Source organism: Schistocerca serialis, chromosome 2 (assembly GCF_023864345.2).
Source record: "Schistocerca serialis cubense isolate TAMUIC-IGC-003099 chromosome 2, iqSchSeri2.2, whole genome shotgun sequence".
Lineage (NCBI taxonomy): Eukaryota > Metazoa > Arthropoda > Insecta > Orthoptera > Acrididae > Schistocerca > Schistocerca serialis.
In genome coordinates this window covers 1,048,281,137-1,048,303,405 of record NC_064639.1, presented here as the reverse complement: position 1 = coordinate 1,048,303,405, position 22,269 = coordinate 1,048,281,137, and the positions used below count along the sequence as shown (strand labels likewise).

At 39.1% G+C, this 22,269-nt stretch overlaps 1 protein-coding gene across 1 annotated transcript in view; it reads left to right on the top strand.

The window, feature by feature from the left end:
• The window catches only part of LOC126458490 (UV radiation resistance-associated gene protein), a 104,726-nt gene that overhangs the window by 40,975 nt on the left and 41,482 nt on the right, over nucleotides 1–22,269 (top strand). Inside the window, exon 4 of the mRNA XM_050095584.1 lies at nucleotides 11,392–11,665. Within this exon, the coding sequence (XP_049951541.1) occupies nucleotides 11,392–11,665 (274 nt within the window). The remainder of the gene's footprint in view (nucleotides 1–11,391; nucleotides 11,666–22,269) is intronic.

The following is a 22,269-nucleotide window of genomic DNA, read 5'->3' as shown; positions in this document are numbered from 1 at the left end:
AGGGAAACTAACTCGCTGATGATGCTGCTAAGGAGGCTTGCTCCCTTCCTCCTCCTGCCTACTGTTCAGTCCCTCTGCGGGCTGCCACTTCATTTGTGACTAGGAAGGTCATATGTTGGTGGGAGTCCCAGTGGCTGGAAGTGAGTAACAATAAACTACGTTCCATCAAGACTTCAGTGCGACCATGGATCACCTCCTTCCGCTCACTACGATGTGAAGAAGTAGCCCGTACTCGGCTTAGAGTGGGACATTGTCCATTGATACATGGCTTTCTCTTATGTTGGGAGGAGCCCCCAGTATGTCAGAGATACAGGACACAGCTTTCAGTACAACATCTTTTAATTGAGTGTGTTTTATATGTCGACCTGAGGCTTGAACTGGGTCTTCCACAGGATCTTCCTTCTATTTTAACTGATAATGAGGCGAGTGTTATTTGTGTCTTAAAATTTTGTGTGATGTCTGGAATTCTTCCCAAAATACTTGGTGTGTGATACTAAAAATGGGTCACAGAGCGATTTGATTTGATTTTTTTATTGGTCCAGTTTTATCATACAGCACAAATTGTACAATTGTTATTGGACAGGTCAAAGATAAGTTACAATAATACATAGTATTAGCAAAATAGTAGGCAAATTAAGAAAGTTACCCATTACAATTAATTTTGGTACATATTCATAAATTCTCTGACACGATAGAAACAGTGCTTTATTAGAAATGCCTTTAGTTTAGCTTTAAATATTGGATGACAAGCGTTTTTTATTTCCTCTGGTATCTTATTGTGTAGTATTACACCAATGTTAATTATGCTCCTCTGATAGGTGATTGTTCTGTGATATTTTTTATGTATATTTGATTTCCCTCTGGTACTATAGTTGTGTACATTTTTGTTCCATAGCAGTTTGCCTGTTTTCAGGAGGTAGTGCCTAGTGAACAAGATAGTTTCATAAATGAATAAACTTGGAACATTTAGAACACCAAGCTCAGTAAAATGGGATTTACAGGACTCCCATCTTTCGAAGGCCACAAATTATTCTTAGAACTCTTTTTTGCATTCTAAAAACCTTTACACTGTGAGTTGAGTATCCCCAGAAAAAGATCCCATATTGGACTATTGAGTGGAAATGTGCATAGTATGCCTGCAGTACTGTTGTTTTGCTTGTTGTAGCCTTGAAATTTCTTAGCCCGTAGCACACAGACTATAGTTTTCTAGACAAGTTATTTATATGTGTGTCCCACTTTAAGTCTTGCTGAACCCAGAGATCCAAAAATTTTGTGACACATTTTCTAGGGGATCATTTTTTAATTGTGCTTGAATAGACATTTGATTAGTTGGAGGAATTAAATGAAAATCAACACACACAGTTTTTTCAATATTTATAATGAGTCTGTTTTTTGTGAACCACTCAGAAAGTCTTTTCATAGAATTTTCTGCTGTGGACTGCAGAGACTGGTTCCAGTGAGCAGTATGCTGGTGTCATCAGCAAACACGATAGTTTTTGTGGGGCTCATATATTCAACTAAGTCGTCCACATAAATCAAGAAGAGTAATAGAACTAAGATTGAGCCCTGTGGTTCACCATATTTTATTGGTAATTCACTAGAAAGAAAGGAGTTGTTTCTTGTTTTATTCATTTTGTTGAATTCATATTGAAGTGACACTTTCTGCCTGCGGTTTTTTAGGTATGAACACAACCAGCTATGTGCTACACCTCTTACTCATTGTCTTTCTAATTTTTTGAGCAGAATGTTATGGTCCAGGATGTCAAAGGCTTTTGATAGATCTAGAAAAATACCTGCAGCTAATTTATGTAATTTATGTTGATCAAGGGATTTTTAAAATGCAGTCTAAGAATTCGAAAATTGTTATCTGTGTAGATTTAGACTTTCTAAAACCATGTTGTTGTACTGTAAGAGGTGCATATTTATTTATGAAACTTAAATGCCTGTCGTAGAAGAGTTTTTCTAGAATTTTTGAGAAGGAACTTAACTGTGACGTGGGTCGGTAGTTTGATATTTTTTCAGAAGAACCTTTTTTTGGCAGTGGTGAAACTTTTGCTATTTTAAAAAATCTGGAAATGCACCAGTTTTAAAGAGAGGTTGAAAATTTTTGCCAAGGGGTTTGCTATGTGGTGAGCACATGTTTTTAATATAAAATCAGGTACTTCATCAAGACCACTTGACATTTTATTGCTTAATGATTTAATTTTACTTATAACTTCATTGGGGTTTGTTTCATAGACATACATAGAAGCAGTCGAGATCACTGACTTGCTGGAGAAACTTGGGACTGGTCCTTGAATGAGGTCTTCAGCTAGTGAAGTGAAGTGAGGTGAAGTGTTCATTGCATTTTTCCACAAATGAATTTGGGTCTGTGGCTTTTGAGCCTTCTAGTGTTATTGATACATTCTTTTTCTTTGGCGCTGAACTAAAAGTTTCTTTCTTTATAACTTCCACGTGGATCTCATTTTGTTAGATGAGTTTCTTATCAAATTGTCATTCCTTCATAATTTTTGCCTCTTTGACTACTGTACCATAGATTCTGTTGTAGGCTTTTGAATAATCTGCGAATTCTTGGGTTACTCTATATTTCTTACAACAGTACTGCAGAAATCTGTTTCTTTCACTGGAAATTTTTATGCCTTTAGTTTCCCATTGCTTATTATTGTTAGGTTTTACTGTTTTTACTACTTTTGGAAATGCTACATTAAAATAGTGAAGAAAGATGCTCTGAAAACTCACGTACATGCTATCAACATTGTTCTGAGTGGCGATGCTTTCCAAGTTTTTCTTCGCCAGTAAGAGATTAAAAATTCTAATGTTATCTTCAGAAAAGTTTCTTTTTTCAACTACTTTTTCGGAACTGCTACTCCTTGTTGGCATTTCTATACACAGCATCTGCGCCTCATGATCACTATAACCCATGCTCAGTACTCTGCTTGTGAATCTGTAATTTGTTTCTGAGATGAATATTTGGTCAATAATGGAATTAGTGCATTCTGTTAATCTTGTTGGGCAGTGTATTGTGGGGATCATATTGAATGAGTTGGTTATATTTATCAAAGTATCTCTGGTGCTGCTGTCTTTTGAAAAATCAATATTGAAATCCCCACAAAGCACTACCTTCATATTTAGTGTATTGATACTGTTCAGCAGAACCTGTAGTTTATTCATGAAGACTGGCAGGTTTCCACTTGGTGCTCTATATATGTTAATAACTATGAAATTAAGCTCTGGCAGTTTAGTAATGGAAAGTTCAAAGTCTTTTTCAATTGAGTCAATATAACTTTTACTGACATCACAGAACTTTATTTGTTCTTTCACAAAGATAGCAGAGCCACCATGTTTGGAAAACTCTTGGCTAAAATGACTTGCTAATCTATATCCTGAGATTGAGATTAATTTTACTTCATCATTTCATACTCAATGTTCAGTAATGCGAATTATGTCTACATTTAGTGCATACTGGAGTAGTGCTCCCAACATGGAAATTTTATTTGTGAGTTACTGAACATTATGGTGTAGTATAGCGAAATCTGGGAATTTAGTAACTTTAGTTGAATTGGTTTCTGATTCTTTATCTAATGGAATTTCTAATACAGTACTTACCCTAAAAATTTTTTGGTATCTTTCTTGTGTGTGGCTTCCGTTTGCTGGTCACAATCAGCAGGTGAGTTAACTTCTGGAGCTTGTATAAATTTTGCTTCATCCACATCTGTCTTCTTCGGTTTAAACCATTTCATAATTTTCGTTTGGCTGATGACTTGATTGCTTATTTCTCACCTAATCAGTTTAAACCCCTTGGTAATTTGTGTTTGGCTGATGGCACAGCTTGTAACTCGTCTAAAGCACTTCTTAATCTCCGTTTGTTTGTCACTTATACTTTTTTCTTCACTCTTCTTCGAAATGTGACTACATATTTTTTCAGCTAGTAATTTCTTTCCTGGCATATTTAAATGAAGTCCATGGACTGTATGGAACCTTCACTCCAATTTGTTTATATCTACAATTTCAACATTCTTAAAGTTAGTGCATATTTCAGTAATAACCTCGTTTTCAACATAAATTTCGCAGTTCACACGCCATCAGGGTAGTAAATCATGACAATGTGGGATGTTCACAATGAGTACATTTGTGTGGGTTAAATTGTTTAAACATTTCCTCATTTCTGTAATACCCTTGTATGTCTCATTCTGTAGATGTTGTTTGATCCTCCTATTAACATGGCAGGGTCACATATTATTTCTAAGTCTTCATCCAGCCACAGTTATTTGTCCTTTTTTTTTTTTTAACAGCATCTTTTTAGGTATTTTCTCCATGATTTTATTTAGTTATCCCACTGTGTCTCACTGGGCTTTTATTACGGGCTTTTCTGAACTTCACCTTTTTGGGGTTGCTTTATGTTTCCTGTGGTGCGATCAAACATAGTTTTCCAGTTTATTGATCTCCTTCCATAGATCATGAAAATGTTCTTCGGTATAACATTAATGCAAGGGTGCTGATGACCTAGTTGTTTAGTGCCCTCCGCCATAAATCATCATCATCTGTCCCCCAACCCCCCCTTGCTTCGTGACAGTCACAATTTATCTAAGTCTGTCCAGAAATTTTTCTAAACCAGTTTGGGACATCTATTTGCCCAGATTTAACAGTTATGCAACCATTTATCTCAAATTAGGTGTTCATTTCACCAGTATTAGTATGCTGCTACTGAAAAGTATTTTGCCAAATGATTAAGGTATTGAGCAGTAACAAAACAAGGTTTGTCGTAGAAACTATGAAAGCAATGTTAGTGACTAGAGTGAATTATGATGAAACCTGAGTTGGATGTTTTCATATGCTGTTGAAAAATACAGGTATGCTGGTGAAAATTTACATCACTGACAAATACTGTATGCCCTCTGGCATTCCTTCATCTTAGGAGGTACTAATAAAATATAAATTAATGTACTTTTTGTAATGAATTAAAGTGGTACAGGAGTTTGCATTTATTACATTTAATTAAGACTTTTATTTGCAATATCAAAATTTTTTATTTGTACTGAATTAGGATCTAGAAAATACGGTTACCTTAACACACTAAACTAGAACCTTAGGTTTCTATGAACATTACACTGCAAACCATATGTTTCTACCTCTCCCCATTTGTAAAATATCTGATTAAAGTTGTAAAGATAATTTTAGAACGCCCTGTATTTTCATACTTCTTTATTGGGATAACGGGAAACTGCCAACAATTGGTGATCACACACACCGTGATGCCACCCAACCTGCCAGACAGCTCAATATTTTAAATGTCACTTGTTTTCTACTCAATATTTTAAATGTCATTTGCTTTCTACTCATTGAACTGCATTAAAACTTACTTCATTTACTTTCATATTCCTTATTGTAAACGAGTTCTTTGCTTGAACGTGAACATCTCTGTAATGTGCTTTCATGAATCCTTGTTACTCACATGTGTAATTTACGTCTGATGATTGATAGGAGGTGCATGCCCACTGGCGTTGTCAGCACTGACATGCAAGCAAGGAAGAAACATTCTCTTTCTCATGTCCCCACTCCCCATGGTATGGGGTGGTCCCATAAGTACCTGGCCTAACCAAGAGATGGGAGTTGTTGTTGAAAAATATCTCTGGACTCGAAAGTATACGATCCATGAAGCACATGTTTAAAGTTTGAAGATGCCACATTGCGTAGTATTTGTTTGGCAGCTGTCAATAGTGAACATTGTGAGTGAACTTGTGAACATTGTGAGTGAACTTGTGAAAATGGAGAAAATTGGTCATCGTCATGTGATACAATTTTTGAAATGCCTCAGTGCAACCAATATTAAAGCTGAGCTAGATTCTACATTGGAAGAGTGTGCTTCTTCATTGAAAACAGTAAAATATTGGTTAGCTGAGTTTAAACGAGGCCGTATGAGCTGCCAAGACGAGCATCGCAGTGTCGACCAATTCAGGTGACGACTCCAGAAATGGTGAAGAAAATCCACAAAGCGGTACTGTATGATTGTCGACTGAAAGTGCACGAGTTAGAAGACATAGTAGACATTTCAAAAAGACATGAGAAAACTGTGTGCCAGATTTGTGTCACGTTTGCTCACACTCGAGCAAAAACAGTGTCGTGAAGATGTTTCAATTGACTGGTTAGCGAAGTTGCAGCAACCAAGCTGATTTTTTTGTGCTGTTTCATAATCATGGGTGAAACACGAGTCCATCACTTCACTCCTGAGACAAAAGAACTATCAAAACAATAGACACAAATTTGAGAACCAACTCCAAAGAAGACGAAGACCGTTTCATCTGCAGTCAAGGTCATAGCGCGGTTTTTTGGGATGCATGTGGGATAATTTTCACTGACTATCTTGAAAAAGAAAAAACTATCAACGGCGAGTATTATGCGAACTTATTGCAACGTTTGAATGAAGAAATCAAGCAAAAACAGCTGCATTTGGACAAGAAAGTGTTGTTTCTTCAGGGCAGCTCACGTTTCTTCAGGGCAGCTCACAAGTCCATTATTGCAATGGCCAAAATTAATGAATTAAAGTTTGAATTGCTACCTCATGCACACTATTCACCAGATTCAGCCCCCTCGGATTATTTTCTGTTCCCCAGCTCGAAAAAATGGCTTGGTGGTTGACGATTTTCAACAAATGAAGACGTGATGTTGGCAGTTGATGGCTATTTTGAGGAGTTAGTTCTCATTATAAAAAAGGTATCGAAGTGGGAAAAGTGTATAGAGCTGAAAGGAGATTATGTTGAAAAATAAATACATTTTTTCAAATTTTTTGTGTTTTCTTTGTTGGGTCAGGTACTTGTGGGACCACCCTTGTAAATCATGGCCATTGTCCAACTTACCATCTACAAACTATGTGTGTCTGGGAAATTAATCTGATTTGACCCAGATGTCCAGGATTTTCAAAGTTCTTTTTCTGGAATCAGCAATTTAAGTGATACATCAACTGAAGTAACTAAGTATTAATAACATCTGGAACAACTTAATCCACAGCAATGTATAAATGAAAAGAAAAATTAGTCCATTCAGTACATAATTAAATGAACATGTATAATGCTTATTTTAACTTTGATATACCCTCTGAGGTATGTCTTCACTTATCCGTGAGGGTAAGGCTACCCTCTGGTGGTGTAAGGTAGCACTGCTTTAATTCAACTAATGAAAACACTGTAGGCTGGTATCACGCACAAGAATGAGTGGATAGCTTAGTTAAAACACTATAGTGTGGTGTTAGTTGAAAGAGTGACTAGATGGTTCAACCAACAGAAAAACTGCTGACAGTTTTCAATTGAAAAGAAAGAAGGAAGAATTGAGTCATTATGCGAAGCTGCAACAATCTCGAATGTTTTCATTTGGTTGCTCCTACAGACTATTTTCACATAAAAGAATGAGTTAGTAGTCCAACCAACTGAATCAATTACATTCAAGCCCCCTATGCCTGGGTTTCAGTTGAAATCCCCCATTTGGTTTGATGCTGAGGTGCTACCCCAATTCAATTGTAGAGCTTCTGCAATGCTGCTAAAGTTAGGGGGAATACTAGGTGGGCCGGGAATGTGGACTGAGGGGGGAGGCGTGCTGGGGTAGTTGATGCAGTTGTGGAAAGCCACTGTGTCAAGGTCGTGTAATGGTTTGTGCATCTGCCTAGTGACCCAGGAGATGTGGGTTTGAATTCCAGCCTTGGTACAAGTTTTCATATGTCAGTTCAGTGTTCACATACAGGATGAGGCAGCTAAGTCATAACCCCTTGTATCTCCCCAACCATTTGGATACAAAGATGCCGTTTGGACAGTGAATTGCAGGGACAGGGACTACTTGAATACCGTATTTACTTGAATCTAAGCCGCACTTTTTTTCTGGTTTTTGTGATCCAAAAAACCGTCTGCGGCGTAGAATCGAGTGTAAAGTAAGCGGAAGTTCTGAAAAATGTTGGTAGGTGCCGCCACAAATAACTTCTGCCGTCGAATATATGTAGCGCTACACAGGCAAGCTTTGCAGGCACAAAGATAAATACTGGCGCCAAAACCTCTGCGTCAGTAAATAAATTAAAAAAAAAGGAGGAAGAAGAGCTTCCCCCCCCCCCCCCCCCCCCCCCCTCCGAGTTTCGACCACTGCATTTTCGTACATTATCCAACGAAGTAAATGCAAATTCCGTATTGTTCATCTTCGAATGTAACAGCATTTCAATGTACTACGAAAATCCGACTGGCAAGACTGTTTGGGATGCTTGTCAGTATGGCCAACTCTACGTTCTGAATCCTTTCCTACCTGTGAGAAGAGATGGTTGCTAATAGGAACTTTTATGAATTGTGAATCACATGCAGTATTCTCTTCACCATAAGAATAATATGAATATAAACATTTTACCATGTATTCTTTCGTCTTTGCTGTCTAATAAACTACGAAACTAGAGTGAGGCAACAGCAAACACAGAAGAATATACATATCATGTCATGTTTAAATTCGTATTATTCTTATGCCTAATAGTGATACAGTCAGAAGTGAAGCACGGCAATTGACTAGATTTTCAAATCTATGATGACTCTAATTTCAGTGCAGAATGTAATGTACTAAAGAGGTGTCTGCAAAGATTTTCAAACGGAGAAAAATTTTCACTAAACTCTCGTTCAGAACATCTTCTATCATGTGCAGTCTATTGTTTGGTTCTTGTTGATCATTATCAAGGAAAGCAGCAGTGTAAGTAACAACAAATAGCAGTCTCTTGCCATTGTTTCGCTAGTGACACGATCCCCCCCTCCTCTCTCTCTCTCTCTCTCTCTCTCTCTCTCTCTCTCTCTCTCTCTCTCTCTCTCTCTCTCTCTTCTTAATTGTAAGCGACAGTAGTGTGCACAAAAGCAAGCCATGCCTCTAGCGGCGACAGACCGTAAACACTCATTATCAGAATGCGACAAACAATGCATGACACAGTACAGCACTGCATTTTCAGCTTAGAGTGACGTAAACACCTATAACAAAGAGAACGGCACTTATCAGATCAAAGAAAAATAAGCAATCAAGCACGTGAAAGCACGTAAAAAAGGAAGGGTATCTGTATAAATACGGATGGAGCGCCTGACGCATAGCAATGGCTACCTGGTAAAGCTTACCTGCCAAGCTTACGATTCGAAACAAACTACTGTAACTGTATCGTCATTTATTCGACCTAATTGTGTCTCATATTACAATGGACCAACTTTGTTTCGATTTGGAGGTGCGGCCTAAAACTTTTCTTTCCTCTTGAGTTTTGAGTCTCAAATTTCAGGTGCGGCTTAGATTCGGGAAATTTTTTTTCCTTGATTTCAAGTCTCATTTTTCAGGTGCAGCTTAGATTCGAGTGCGACTAAGATTCGAGTAAATACAGGTACATCACATTTCATGTTTGTGCTATTTTTTATTACAGAGATATGAGGCCATCTTTGGTTTTTTAAATGGAACCCTATGTTAAACTTTAGCATAACATGATGGGCTAAAAAAGGCTGTTTCAAATATGTGTATATCATAATATTTAGGCAAATAGTTTTTGAGACACAGATATGTTCTCATATCATGTTCATCTTTCAATGTGGCATTGTCCAATGCGACCTTTCCTGTTGTCCACGGAGGAACTTAACAGGGAAGGCATTGTTTTCCTGCTTCTCGATAACTCACAAGATGACACACGAGGTAGCTGGAGAGAAGGGTATAAATGTGCTGCTGGGGTATTGAGACATCGCATTTCTGTCACAGATTCTTGGAGCAGACATGTACACCAATGAAGAAAAGTTAGATATGCTTCTAGTGTGTGGCGAAAGCAGAAGAAATACTGTTAAAGCAATATGGAAAGCTGTATCCTGATTGTGAGCGTACTACGCGCCAGCTTCTTGCACATATTTGCAAGAAACTACTTGAATCGGGATCATGGAATGCCATACAGAGGACAAGGCAGAAAACTGCAACTGGCAAGGTATATGAAGAGGGTGTTCTGGCGTCGGCGCATAACGACCCTACTGTTTCATCGTGACATATCGCCTTGGAATGTGGTATAAGTCAGAGAAGTGTTCTGCGCACATTGCACCGGCATAGATTTCACCCATTTCACCTTTTATTACATCAAGCACTCTCCGGTGTAGATTTCAAACAGCGCCAGGAATTTTGCTGGTTTGCTCTGCAGCACCTACAAGATGATACAGCCTCTTTTTTCGTTTTCAAATAACTGAATAATATTTGCACAGCATCATCAGTTAATTTTTGCGCAAAATATCGCAGTATGTATTACTATTGTCAGGAAATGGGTGTGTTTGTGTAAGGACAGACTTTTCATGTTTACCATGTACTCTACACAACAGGAAAGGTTGCATTGGACAGCGCTGCTTCAAAGGATGAACACGATATTAAGACGTATCTGTGTCTCAAAAACTATTTGCCTAAATATTATGATATACACATATTTGAAGATGTCTTTTTAAGCCCATTATGTTACACTAAAATTTAACATAGGGTTCCATTTAAAAAAACAAAAAACAAACATAGCCTCATATCTCTGTAATAAAAAATAGCACAAACATAAAATGTGATGTATTCAAGTAGCCCCTTTCCATGCAATTCACTGTCCAAGCGGCATCTTTGTATCTATTACGGTTGGGGAGATACAAGGGGTGTTATGAATTAGCTGCCTCATCCTGTATAAATTAAAGACTGACTTGAATGTGGCATTGATGACTCTGGCTGTCACATATTGCTTGACAATGTAAGTCTTACCCTGGTCATCAATGACCAAGAGCCTTGCGGGGGTGGGGAATAGCCTAGCGACAACAGTCATGCTGAAAAAGGACCATCCACTGAGAAAGCTTTTCACTGTCTTGAGATGACTATGAACTGGTTACAACCAGAAGAAGAACATAATGCATTCCGAGTGCTGTCTTTAAAACATTTGCAACATTTGGTGGCAAGAAATGAGTCTTAGCTCTGAAACAAAAACAAATTTTGGTCTTCTTTTCTTAAAATGTGGGCCTGATTTAATAGTCATTTGAACTTGCTAGTCAATTGTCTATGTTAATTGTAAGATGTGTAATACATATGTACAGTTTTGCATTTAATTCACTGTTTCTTTGTTTTACTTTTCTATGAGCATTGGTGCAATATGCTTTTATAAATTATCAAATGATTGGTTAATCAAAAAATCAGTTACTCAACCCCCACCCCCTCCACCCAATCAATGCTCTACTGTTAGGTCATGACTGCTTTTTGTTCATTTGCATGTGACAGTTGCTTAAAAAAAAAACAAAAATAACCACGAACCTGAAGCTATCCTGGTCAAACTATTAAACATGTAAGGTATACAAGCTACTCTTTTTTTTATCACTGTAGTTTGTACTTCACCTAACAGATGATTTCAATTTACAGGTATTGTCATCCGTCTCTGGTTACACCGGAAACAAGAGAAGGATGTAGTTTTGACTGTTTGGGGTGTTTACTTCAATGGTTTAATTTACTTGGGACCCAAGCTCTGCTCAGATCCATCTTCATTTTGTATTAACACTATCGTGTTTCATATGCACGGTGGCTATTTTACTGCTCCTGAATGTTTTAAGGAGCAGCCCCAAAAGATTAGAAATTCTAGGATTTTACTCAATCAAAGTGATGTACGCCCCAGCTATACTGTCAGTCTTTTGCTAAGGTAAGTATAAAGTTAAGATGTTGTTGGTTCTTAACTTAATTGACACTGCTTTGCTAGAAATGTACCTTTCCTCTTACTGTTTTTTCTTTTTTTTGTTGTTTCTTTTTCTATTTTATTTACTCTTATTTTCTTATGTGTACAACGGAGCTCTCACCAATTAATAAGTGTAACACTCAATTGTGTCTTCACAAGGTGTTGAGGCAAGACTTTCCAATGATCTTCCATATAGAATCTGTTATAAGTTACTAGCGATAGCAAAGATGTCTTCAACCTGAAATTTGATTTCAACATCACAGTGCTTTACTAGGCATGGATGTGTTATGCAAGTGATATGCTCTTGCCATCCTCAAATCTTTAAACAGACTTACCCAGCATGTTACACTGGGAGCTATGGTTTAATGCAGTCTTTGAACTATGGTGAATATTTTTCAGTTTAACAAATCATTTCCTTAGGGAAAGAAGCAAAAAATGCTGGGAAAAAGGCTGTGGCTGAATGAGGTTTGAAACCCAAACATTTGTATTTATAGTCTGACATTTAATGACTGCTACCAAATAAAAAATGACAATTCCGTGGAGGACTACCATTGATTTATGACCTACAATATTACATATGTATTTTAATTAGTTCATGAAGGATGTTGCAGAACCTGTCCTGACATTACCTCTTTGTATATGTTGCACAATTTCAGTTGTATACAATAAAGATCGGCAACGAGTCTGAGTGTTCTATCCTAACTTTTTTCTCCGTGACAGTGACAAGCTGAGCTTCTGTGGATTGACAGTGGCCAACAGCAGTCTCACCTGATGGCAACATGGTTCCACCATACTTTTATTTATTTATTTGTCTCTTTACATTCATTTTTCCATGTAGTAATCACACAATGACTTTTGCAAATGTTGTATTGTTTACAAAGGTGTAGTAGATACTCTTATCGTATTTGCTTACAAAGGTTAAATATATTTAATCTACAAAGGTTAGTACATAATAGATACAATTTAGATTTCTTTAAAGAATACAGATATTTATAAGAAAACATTTTAACATTATTTTAAATGGGTCCCCAGTGTTTGTTCTTCTGGCAGTTTGTAATACCAGATTGAGCCGCTGAAATATGGATCGTCATCTGTTAATTAGTTTTGTTCTTTGTCTGTAATAATTGTGCTTATTCCTTGTGTTTTGGTTATGTACACCTTAACATTTGAGTGTGTCACTCTGATGGCTTACAATAATCTGATAAGTCTATACAAAGGGTGTCCCAGGTGGAGTGGTCAGTATTCAGGGATATGACAGGAGCCATCCTTTGAGGCACAAACCTTCATATAGACATGTGCCCCATTATCAATGGTTTCAGAGATAGAACCCATGAAATGTACATTGTTATTTATTTTCTGTGTTATTCTATACATTCCGAGTTTTACACATTTACAAGAGCTATTACACATTACAACATGTATTTTACAAAATATCAGTTGAGAAATATGTACTATGGTGTCTTCCAAAGTGTGAAGTCCCAGGTTAAAGTATACAGGGTGGTCCATTGATTGTGACCAGACCAAATATCTCACGAAATAAGCATCAAACGAAAAAACTACAAACAACGAAACTTGTCTAGCTTGAAGGGGGGAACCAGATGGCGCTATGGTTGGCCCGGTAGATGGAGCTGCCATAGGTCAAACGCATGTCAACTGCATTTTTTAAATAGGAACCCCCATTTTTTTATTACATATTCGTGTAGTACGTAAAGAAATATGAATGTTTTAGTTGCACCACTTTTTTTTGCTTTGTGTTAGATGGTGCTGTAATAGTCACAAACATATGGCTCACAATTTTAGACGAAAAGTAGGTAACAGGTAGGTTTTTTAAAATTAAAATATAGAACATAGGTACATTTGAACATTTTATTTCGGTTGTTCCAATGTGATACATGTACCTTTGTGAACTTATCATTTCAGAGAACGCATGCTGTTACAGGGTGATTACCTGTAAATACTACATTAATGCAATAAATGCTCAAAATGATGCCCGTCAACCTCAATGCATTTGGCAATACATGTAACGACATTCCTCTCAACAGCGAGTAGTTCACCCTCTGTCATGTTCGCACATGTATTGACAATGCGCTGACGCATGTCAGGCATTGTCGGTGGATCACGAAAGCAAATATCCTTCAACTTTCCCCACAGAAAGAAATCTGGGGATGTCAGATGCGGTGAACTTGTGGGCCATGGTATGGTGCTTTGACGACCAATCCACCTGTCATGAAATATGCTATTCAATACTGCTTCAACCGCACACGAGCTATGTGCCGGACATCTATCTTCTTGGAAGTACATCGCCATTCTGTCATGCAGTGAAATATTTTGTAGTAACATCGGTAGACCATTACGTAGGAAATCAGCATACATTGCACCATTTAGATTGTCATCGATAAAATGGGGGCTAATTATCCTTCCCCCCCATAATGCCGCATCATACATTAACCCGGCAAGGTCGCTGATGTTCCACTTCTCACAACCATTGTGGATTTTCCGTTGCCCAATGGTGCATATTATGCTGGTTTACATTACCGCTGTTGGTGAATGATGCTTCATCGCTAAATAGAATGCGTGCAAAATATCTGTCATTGTCTCATAATTTCTCTTGTGCCCAGTGGCAGAACTGTATGGGTGCAATCGATGTTCATGTAGCATTCTCAACACCGACATTTTTGAGATTCCCGATTCTCATGCAATTTGTCGGCTACTGATGTGTGGGTTAGCCATGACAGCAGCTAAAACACCTACTTGGGCATCATCATTTGTTGCAGGTCTTGGTTGATGTTTCACATGTGGCTGGACACTTCCTGTTTCCTTAAATAACGTAACTATCCGGCGAACAGTCCGGACACTTGGATGATGTCGTTCAGGATACTGAACAGCATACATAGCACACGCCCGTTGGGCATTTTGATCACAATAGCCATACATCAACATGATATCGACCTTTTCCGCAATTGTTAAACGGTCCATTTTAACACGGGTAATGTATCACGAAGCAAATACAGTACGCACTGGCGGAATGTTGCATGATACCACATACTTATACATTTGTGACTATTACAGCACCATTTATCACAAAGCAAAAAAAAGTGGTCCAACTAAAACATTCATATTTCTTTATGTACTACACAAAATATAATAAAAATGGGGGTTCCTATTTTAAAATATGCAGTTGATATCCGTTTGACCTATAGCAGCGCCATCTAGCGGGCCAACCATAGCACCATCTGGTTTCCCCCTTCAAGCTAGACGAGTTTTGTTCTTTGTAGTTTTTTTGTTTGATGCTTATTTCGTGAGATATATGGCCCAGTCACTATCAATGGACCACCCTGTATACCCCATGACAGCAACTCAAGCTAAGGGCAGTCGCTGTCAGATGAAGCCATGAATGAGAGTCGTTGGAGAAGGCATGTCCTCAAGAGGTTCCTAACACCGAAGTCTACTTATGTCAGAGTGCAGCACCATACAACCCAGTCTGTGACAGCAGTCTATGATAACAGCTTCATCATAGCTCAGACCCAGGCATTGAGCTAGTATCATTAGTCAAAACTGTGTACCAGAGTTATAATTAATGGAATATGAATTTGATTATAATGCAGTATTGTTGAAGTGATAAACAGCTACCGTGTACTGTGACAGTACCATAAATATATGTTATACAGTTGGATAGACAAAAAATCCACTCACCAAGTGATGGCAGGACAAATCGCATAAAAATTAATGAAATGTGCAAGCTGTCTGAGCCAGTGGCTCCTTCTCCTGGCAGAAGGGTTGAAGGGGAAGGAAAAGTGGTGATGGAAAATGGTTGGTGATGTTTAGGAAATGGGAATAATTACAGAAAAGTCACCCAGAACCATGGGTCAGGGGAAACTTAATGCTCTGTGTCACTTGCCTGAGTGTCCACATAGATGGGCTCTGTTGTTTCCAAAGCTGACTGGGATGCTTTCACCATTGCCTCACCCTTCACACCCTGCCACATGGAGGTATCGATGCAGTTGTCAAGAGCACAACTGCAGCCATTCTATTGGCAGCTGACCCAGTGATCCCCTCTTCTTTTGGGATCCCCTCATTGGAAAACAGTACCTTGTTGGACCCTTGAAATTACCATGGCCATTAGAGATTGCAGGCGCACTCTCCAATGCCATAAACAACTTCCGTTGATGCAGCATCTCGCTACCTTTAAACAGCTATATGTCCAGATCTACCACCTCATAAATTGACAGAAAGAAGAAAGCTGAGTGAGGTACATTGCTACTATTGGATCACATGCCCCTCCTTTGCAGGTTTGCGTGAAGTTTAGACACCTCTACGGACATCAGTACCCCACAGATGTATGTGTTTTCTCTGTGAATGGTGACGTTTGCACTGTTCCAGACACTATTGCGAGTCTCCTACTTTTCATTATGATCAAGCCTCTGTGTCTGAGAATTATCAGCTTGCATTTCATGCCCTCAAACAGTGGTTAGAGTGACTTCCTTTACCATTTACTACACATCACCTGGAACCTCATAATGTTCCGTTCAGTACAGGGGAATTCCTCAGTGCCCTAGCCCTTTGTCCTGACACAATGCCAGAACCAGACTACATCTACAGCCAAATGCTCATCCACTTATCAGTGGATTGCTAACATCACATCCTTGCCATTTTCAATCACATCTGGAGTTAGGGTGAGTTCCCGTCTCAGCGATTAGAAATCATGATTGTCCCAGTATTGAAACTGGGTAAACACCCCCTTGAGATGGACAGCTGGGTCTTTTGGCTCCATCTCTAGGAGGTTTTGGGCAAGGCAGCTCTACTGCTGACAATTTGGCCTGCCTGCAGTCCACTATTTGGCCAGCTGTTTCCCGGTGTCAACATCCTGTCACAGTCAAAAAAACTCTTTGACTTAGACAGGGCATATAACCCCAATGGTATCACCACATCCTAGCTACCTTCCATGAGTGGAGTCTTCAGGGTCAATGCCCAGTTTTTATCCTGAACTTCTTTTCTCTCCATACTTTCCAGGTTCAAGTTGCTGTTTTCTACGTTACATCTCATATACAAGAGGATGGGGTCCCACAGGGCTCTGTATTGAGTGTGCCCCTTTTTCTAGTGGCTGTCAATGGCCTAGCTGCAGCTGTGGGATCTACAGTATCAGCCTTCCTGTATGCTGATGAGTTTTGTGTCTTTTACTGCTCCTCAACTATGGGTGTTGCTGAATTCCAACTGCAGGGTGCCATGTAAAAGGGACAGTCCTGTACTCTCACTCATGGTTTCTGGTTTGCCACCACCAAGACATTTGTCATGCAATTCTGCCACCATTGTACTGTCCATCCCCAACCAGAACTCTAACTCGAGGACCAAATGCACAATGTAGTGGAGTCTTATCATTTTTTTTAATTGGTCTTTGATGCCCAGTTGATGTGACTGTACCATCTTCACCAGCCTAAGCAGATCAGCTGGTCACATCTTAATACTCTTCATTGTCGTAGTTACACCAGATGGGGTGCAGACCGCTCTGCATTTTTGCGGCTATACAAAGCTCTGATCCTGTCATGTCTTGATTATGTGGGTCAGCAGCACCTTCACCTTTGTGGATGCTGGATCCGATACTTGATTGTGGGGTCAGACTTGTGACAGTGCATTTCAGACCAGCTCTGTGAACAGCCTATTCATCAAGGCTAGTGTCCCTCCCCTACAGATCAGGCACCAACAATTGCTACTCAGCTGTGCAGTACACATTCACTGCTCCCCTGGGCATCTGAACTACTATGTCCTTTTTCCTAGTAGGGAGATCTACCACCCACAAAAGAGACCAAGGTCTGGAGTCAGGATTGCAGTTCACATACAGTGTGTCTACTCTAAACTCCATCCTTCCCCAATGTTGCCTCTTGTCAGTGAGAAATTGCATGTGCCCCCACGAGGGTACCCTGTCCTCGGATCTCCCTCAACCTCTCCTTTGAATCGAATGACTCAATAGACCCTATGATTTTTCACTGCCTGTTTCTGTTCATCCTTGAAGCATTTCCAGGCTCAGACAAAGTCACACTGACGCTCTACAGTCAACATATAAATCAGTTTTGCCTACACTCTTGCAAGATGCTGAGCTATGTTTCCTGCTGAATCGATGCAGTGTATTCTCTGAAGAACTGGTGACCATTGCTCGAGCCCTCAGCCACCTTCGTTCTTGCGCTGTCAAATAGTTCTTAATCGGCAGTGATTCCTTGAGTGTAATCTGCAGGCTGTTGACCAGTGCTGTCCTTGACACCCATAGGTTGTAACTATCCAGGATCTACTGTATGAACTCCAACATGATGAACAGTTGGCTGTCTTAGTATGGATCCCTGATAACATTGGGATCCCAGAGAATGAACGTGCTAACCAGTTGGGCAGTTTGGCTACCAGGTTGCTGACTTTGGAGACAGGGGTACTGGAACTGGACATTCTGTTGACTCTATGTGAACAATTGTTGGAGGCTTGGAATGCAGATTGGTGTGCAGTGATTTCTATGAATAAACTGTGAAACATAGAGGAGACCATGGCCATGTGGCAGTCTCCCTTTCATGCTTCTCACAGCTTTACATTGGCCACACTTGGCTGACATATGATCACATCCTCCAACTTGAGGATCCACCCGACTGTCAATGTGGTGCCCATCTCACAATGGCCCACAAGCTGCTGGACTGTCCTATTTTGGCCACCTTATGCTGAAACTTATTTGCTGACATGCTACTTCTGGTGCTAGCAGATAATGCAAAAGCAGAAAATTTGGTTTTATGTTTTACCCGTGAAAGAGGTTTTTACTCTTCTCTGTGATGTAGGACACATTAGCCTCATCAGCTGATTGAGAGATTGGAAGGGTGCCCTGTCACCTGCTCCGACCTGAGGGGCCCATGGCTGCCCTTGCTTGGTGGTCTGGCCTGGCTCCTGACCTTCCCATCTATTAAATTATTTTTATTCCTTTACATCTTTAATTGTTTGACAGACTCATCATCATTGTCCTCTTTCCTGAGATTTTATTTCTTGTTCATGTAGCTAGTTTGCTTGTGGTTATGGAGCATGTGGAAGCACTGGTTGGATGCAGTGTGTGTCTCTCCAGACACGTAACAGGCCCTGGTGCCTTCAGCTGCTTTCTGAGCAGGGCAACACTCCTATTTTCACCCTTTTATGCCTCCCTCACTTCTACCTCTTGGTTTTCTTGAGTCACGGATACAACTGAATCCATTAGGATTTGTCTTTGGTGTACTTCCTCTCTGAGGACTATTCCTGGAAGGGATCAAGGGACTAATGATCTCATAATTGGGTCCCTTTGACCCCAGCAATCAATCAATCAGTCCGTCCATCCATCCATCCATCCATCCATCCATCCATCCATCCATCCATCAATCTTTTGTCGCATCAGTATTCGGTTAAAGTGAATATAAATTGCATGTCCCCATAGCTCTATCCCATAACTTACAAATGGACAAACATCCCATAGTTTACTGTTTTCTGCATTAAGCTACAAACAATTTAGGGTGTTGGCTGAGCAAGACCATTGCACTTCTGATTTTCATGTATACAAGGTTAACGTGGTTTCCCCATTGAAGACTGCTATCCAAGTGCAGACCGAGGAATTTAGTTTTCATTGTATATGCATAAAATTCCACAAATATTTCTTAAACATCTGTGGTATGCATTGCCTACTTTGAACTCCAGTACCTGTGATCTTGTGGTACTGACTTTTAGGCTCTGATTACTAAAATATTTAGTCACCTCTGATGTCTCGTGTTGAAAAATGTTATTTCTTCTTCATTGTCACTATGAAACAGCAGAGAGATGTCATCAGTGTAAGTAATTATATGGGAATTATAAGGCTGTGCAGTGTCATTTGCTTATACAAGAAAAAGAAATCCCATGCTTATATTTAGAAATGTTGGGGAAATAACAACAATAATGCTGCACAGTTGTGTACTGAATACTTTCTCATGTTGCATTTTAAAGTGCAGTATTCAGCTCACTTCTCAGAATTGTAACTTCCTTGTTGCTTAATGTGGATGCACTCCTATGAATAAAATGATGCCTTGTTCCTATTATTTGTATATCTCAACAAAAGCGCAGTAAACTGAATGATTGACATTTAGTTGCCCTATTCAGTACAAAAGGGCACTGAAATGGAGCTAAATCATTCACGTGAACACAATAACTAACTACATTAAAATAATATAAACTGCTTAAGTACTTATCAATTCCTGTAGTACGCCATACTTATGGAGAGGCATATTCCTTACTAACGGGATGAGATTTATTGTGGCAATGCAGTAGACACCGTTCACTCAAAAATATGAAACACAAACACAAAAAGACACAAGGTATGGGAAAGGGTAGATGCCATTTAGTTCAGTCACTTTCTTTCTCTGGACTGTTCTGCATCTTTGGAAAAGTCACTGTATTTGCCCAAGGACATAATGATATTTTCTGTATTAGTTCCTACACACACTTATTTTTTCCATGCTTCTTTGTCAACCGTTTCTGTGCGTGGTAGAACATTACTCAACTTCTCTGGCATTATCTGTACCATTCCTTCTTCAAACAGTTCATGAATCTCTGTCACAGTAAAGCTTTTGTTATTTATTGTCAAATAGTGTTTGATCTGCAGTCATATCATTTTGATGGAATTGATGTGGCAGTGGTACAGGGGACACTTGAGAACTTTGTGACCATGTTCTTCAGCCACTTCGTCAACATACTGTTGAAACTGTGGATTTTTTACTAGTTACAGGTGCTCTTCCTACTTAAATCAACCTGAACTGCACATTGTGGCATTTGAACCATTCAACAACGTTGGCTGTTTTTCGTTGCCATCGTTGGAGCTTTATCTTTAAAAACTGAATGGTATGAGCCTTATCGATTATAATGACATATAGCTGATTTATGTTTTTTGATAGTTGCCCTTTGAAGCACTTCAAAAGTCTATTATGATTGATCTCCTGATGGTAATCGCTTATTTTCCTTGATTTGTAAACAGGGAGACAGTTCGGTACGCAACCATATGAAGTTCCATCCTGCAAGACAATAACTCTTGCCCCTTTCCCTTGGGAACAGCTGAACTTCCACATATACTATCATCTGTCCAGTATTCTTGATGGAATGACTGGCATTTATCTACATTTCATTGAGTCACACAATGTTTTCAAACATCATGTTAATAATGTTTCTAAAAAGTTGACAATGCCATGAAACAATGTTGCCACTCTCCATTATAATTTTGGGTCTAACAACTGTTAACATAGAAGTCTTGGTGCCTCTGATTAATTCTGCCTCACAAAGAGTAACACAGTTTTTTTTTTTTTATAGTTGCATTATTCACTCTTAATATTGTTTCTTACTCTTTGTTCTGGCTGCCTCTTTTTATCAGGTGTTCATAGCTGAGATGAACCAGCCCCTTCATATTCTGATGTTCTGCATAGTGTTTTTCTTTTCAAACTTTGGCAACAGTGTTTGTATATATCTTCAGAGTTTCTGCAGTTCTTTCGGCTAACTTCATTAGGGGCAGTAACGTTTCACCTCCTCCTCAAACTGTTGCCATGCTGGGCACACAGTCTCACATATCTAATCGTGCAAAATATGACCAGATCACTGAACTTTCCATTATCAACCACGTTTCTCTGCACACTTCTGCTCCAGGCTTCAGACATTCTATAGCACAAAATAAACAAGCTACACGGAGAGGATTAAAAGCACTCAACAGAATGGGTCACAACTGTTAGGTTACCAACCACAATCATCATTTACAACTGGTTATAGTAGCAAACAGGTTCTATGGTTGGCTGCTGTGTGTGTGTGTGTGTGTGTGTGTGTGTGTGTGTGTGTCACACTGTAAACAGTAAGGCAGCTCAAATAAGCAGCTCATACTTGAAGTAACAGGCACTCATGTTAACATATGTTCTTCTATATACACTTTGTGAAGCTGTATCAGTGAATTTTTGAAGATTTTATTTTCTAATTGCTGCTTGGAATAATGGTTTCCTCCAGAATGTAGGTCAGAAAATTTTTCTTTGTTTGAATAAATTGATTGTTGTTGTTGTTGTTGTTGTTGTTGTCTTCAGTCCAAAGACTGGTTTGATGCAGCTCTCCATGCTACTCTATCCTGTGCAAGCCTCTACATCTCCAATTAACTGCTGCAACCTACATCCTTCTGAGTCTGCTTAGTGTATTCATCTCTTGGTGTCCCTCTACGATTTTTACCTTCCATGCTTCCTCTAGTACTAAATTGATGATCCCTTGATGCTACGATCCCTTCTTCTAGTCAAGTTGTGCCACAAGTTCCTCTTCTCCCCAATTCTATTCAGTACCTCCTCACTAGTTACGTGATCTACCCATCTAATCTTCAGCATTCTTCTGTAGCACCACATTTCAAAAGCTGCTATTCTCTTCTTCTATAAACTGTTTATCACCCAAGTTTCACATTCATACGTGGCTACACTCCATACAAATACTTTCAGAAAAGTCTTCCTGACACTTAAATCTATACTCAATGTTAACAAATTTCTCTTCTTCAGGAATGCTTTCCTTGCCATCACCAGTCTACATTTTATATCCTCTCT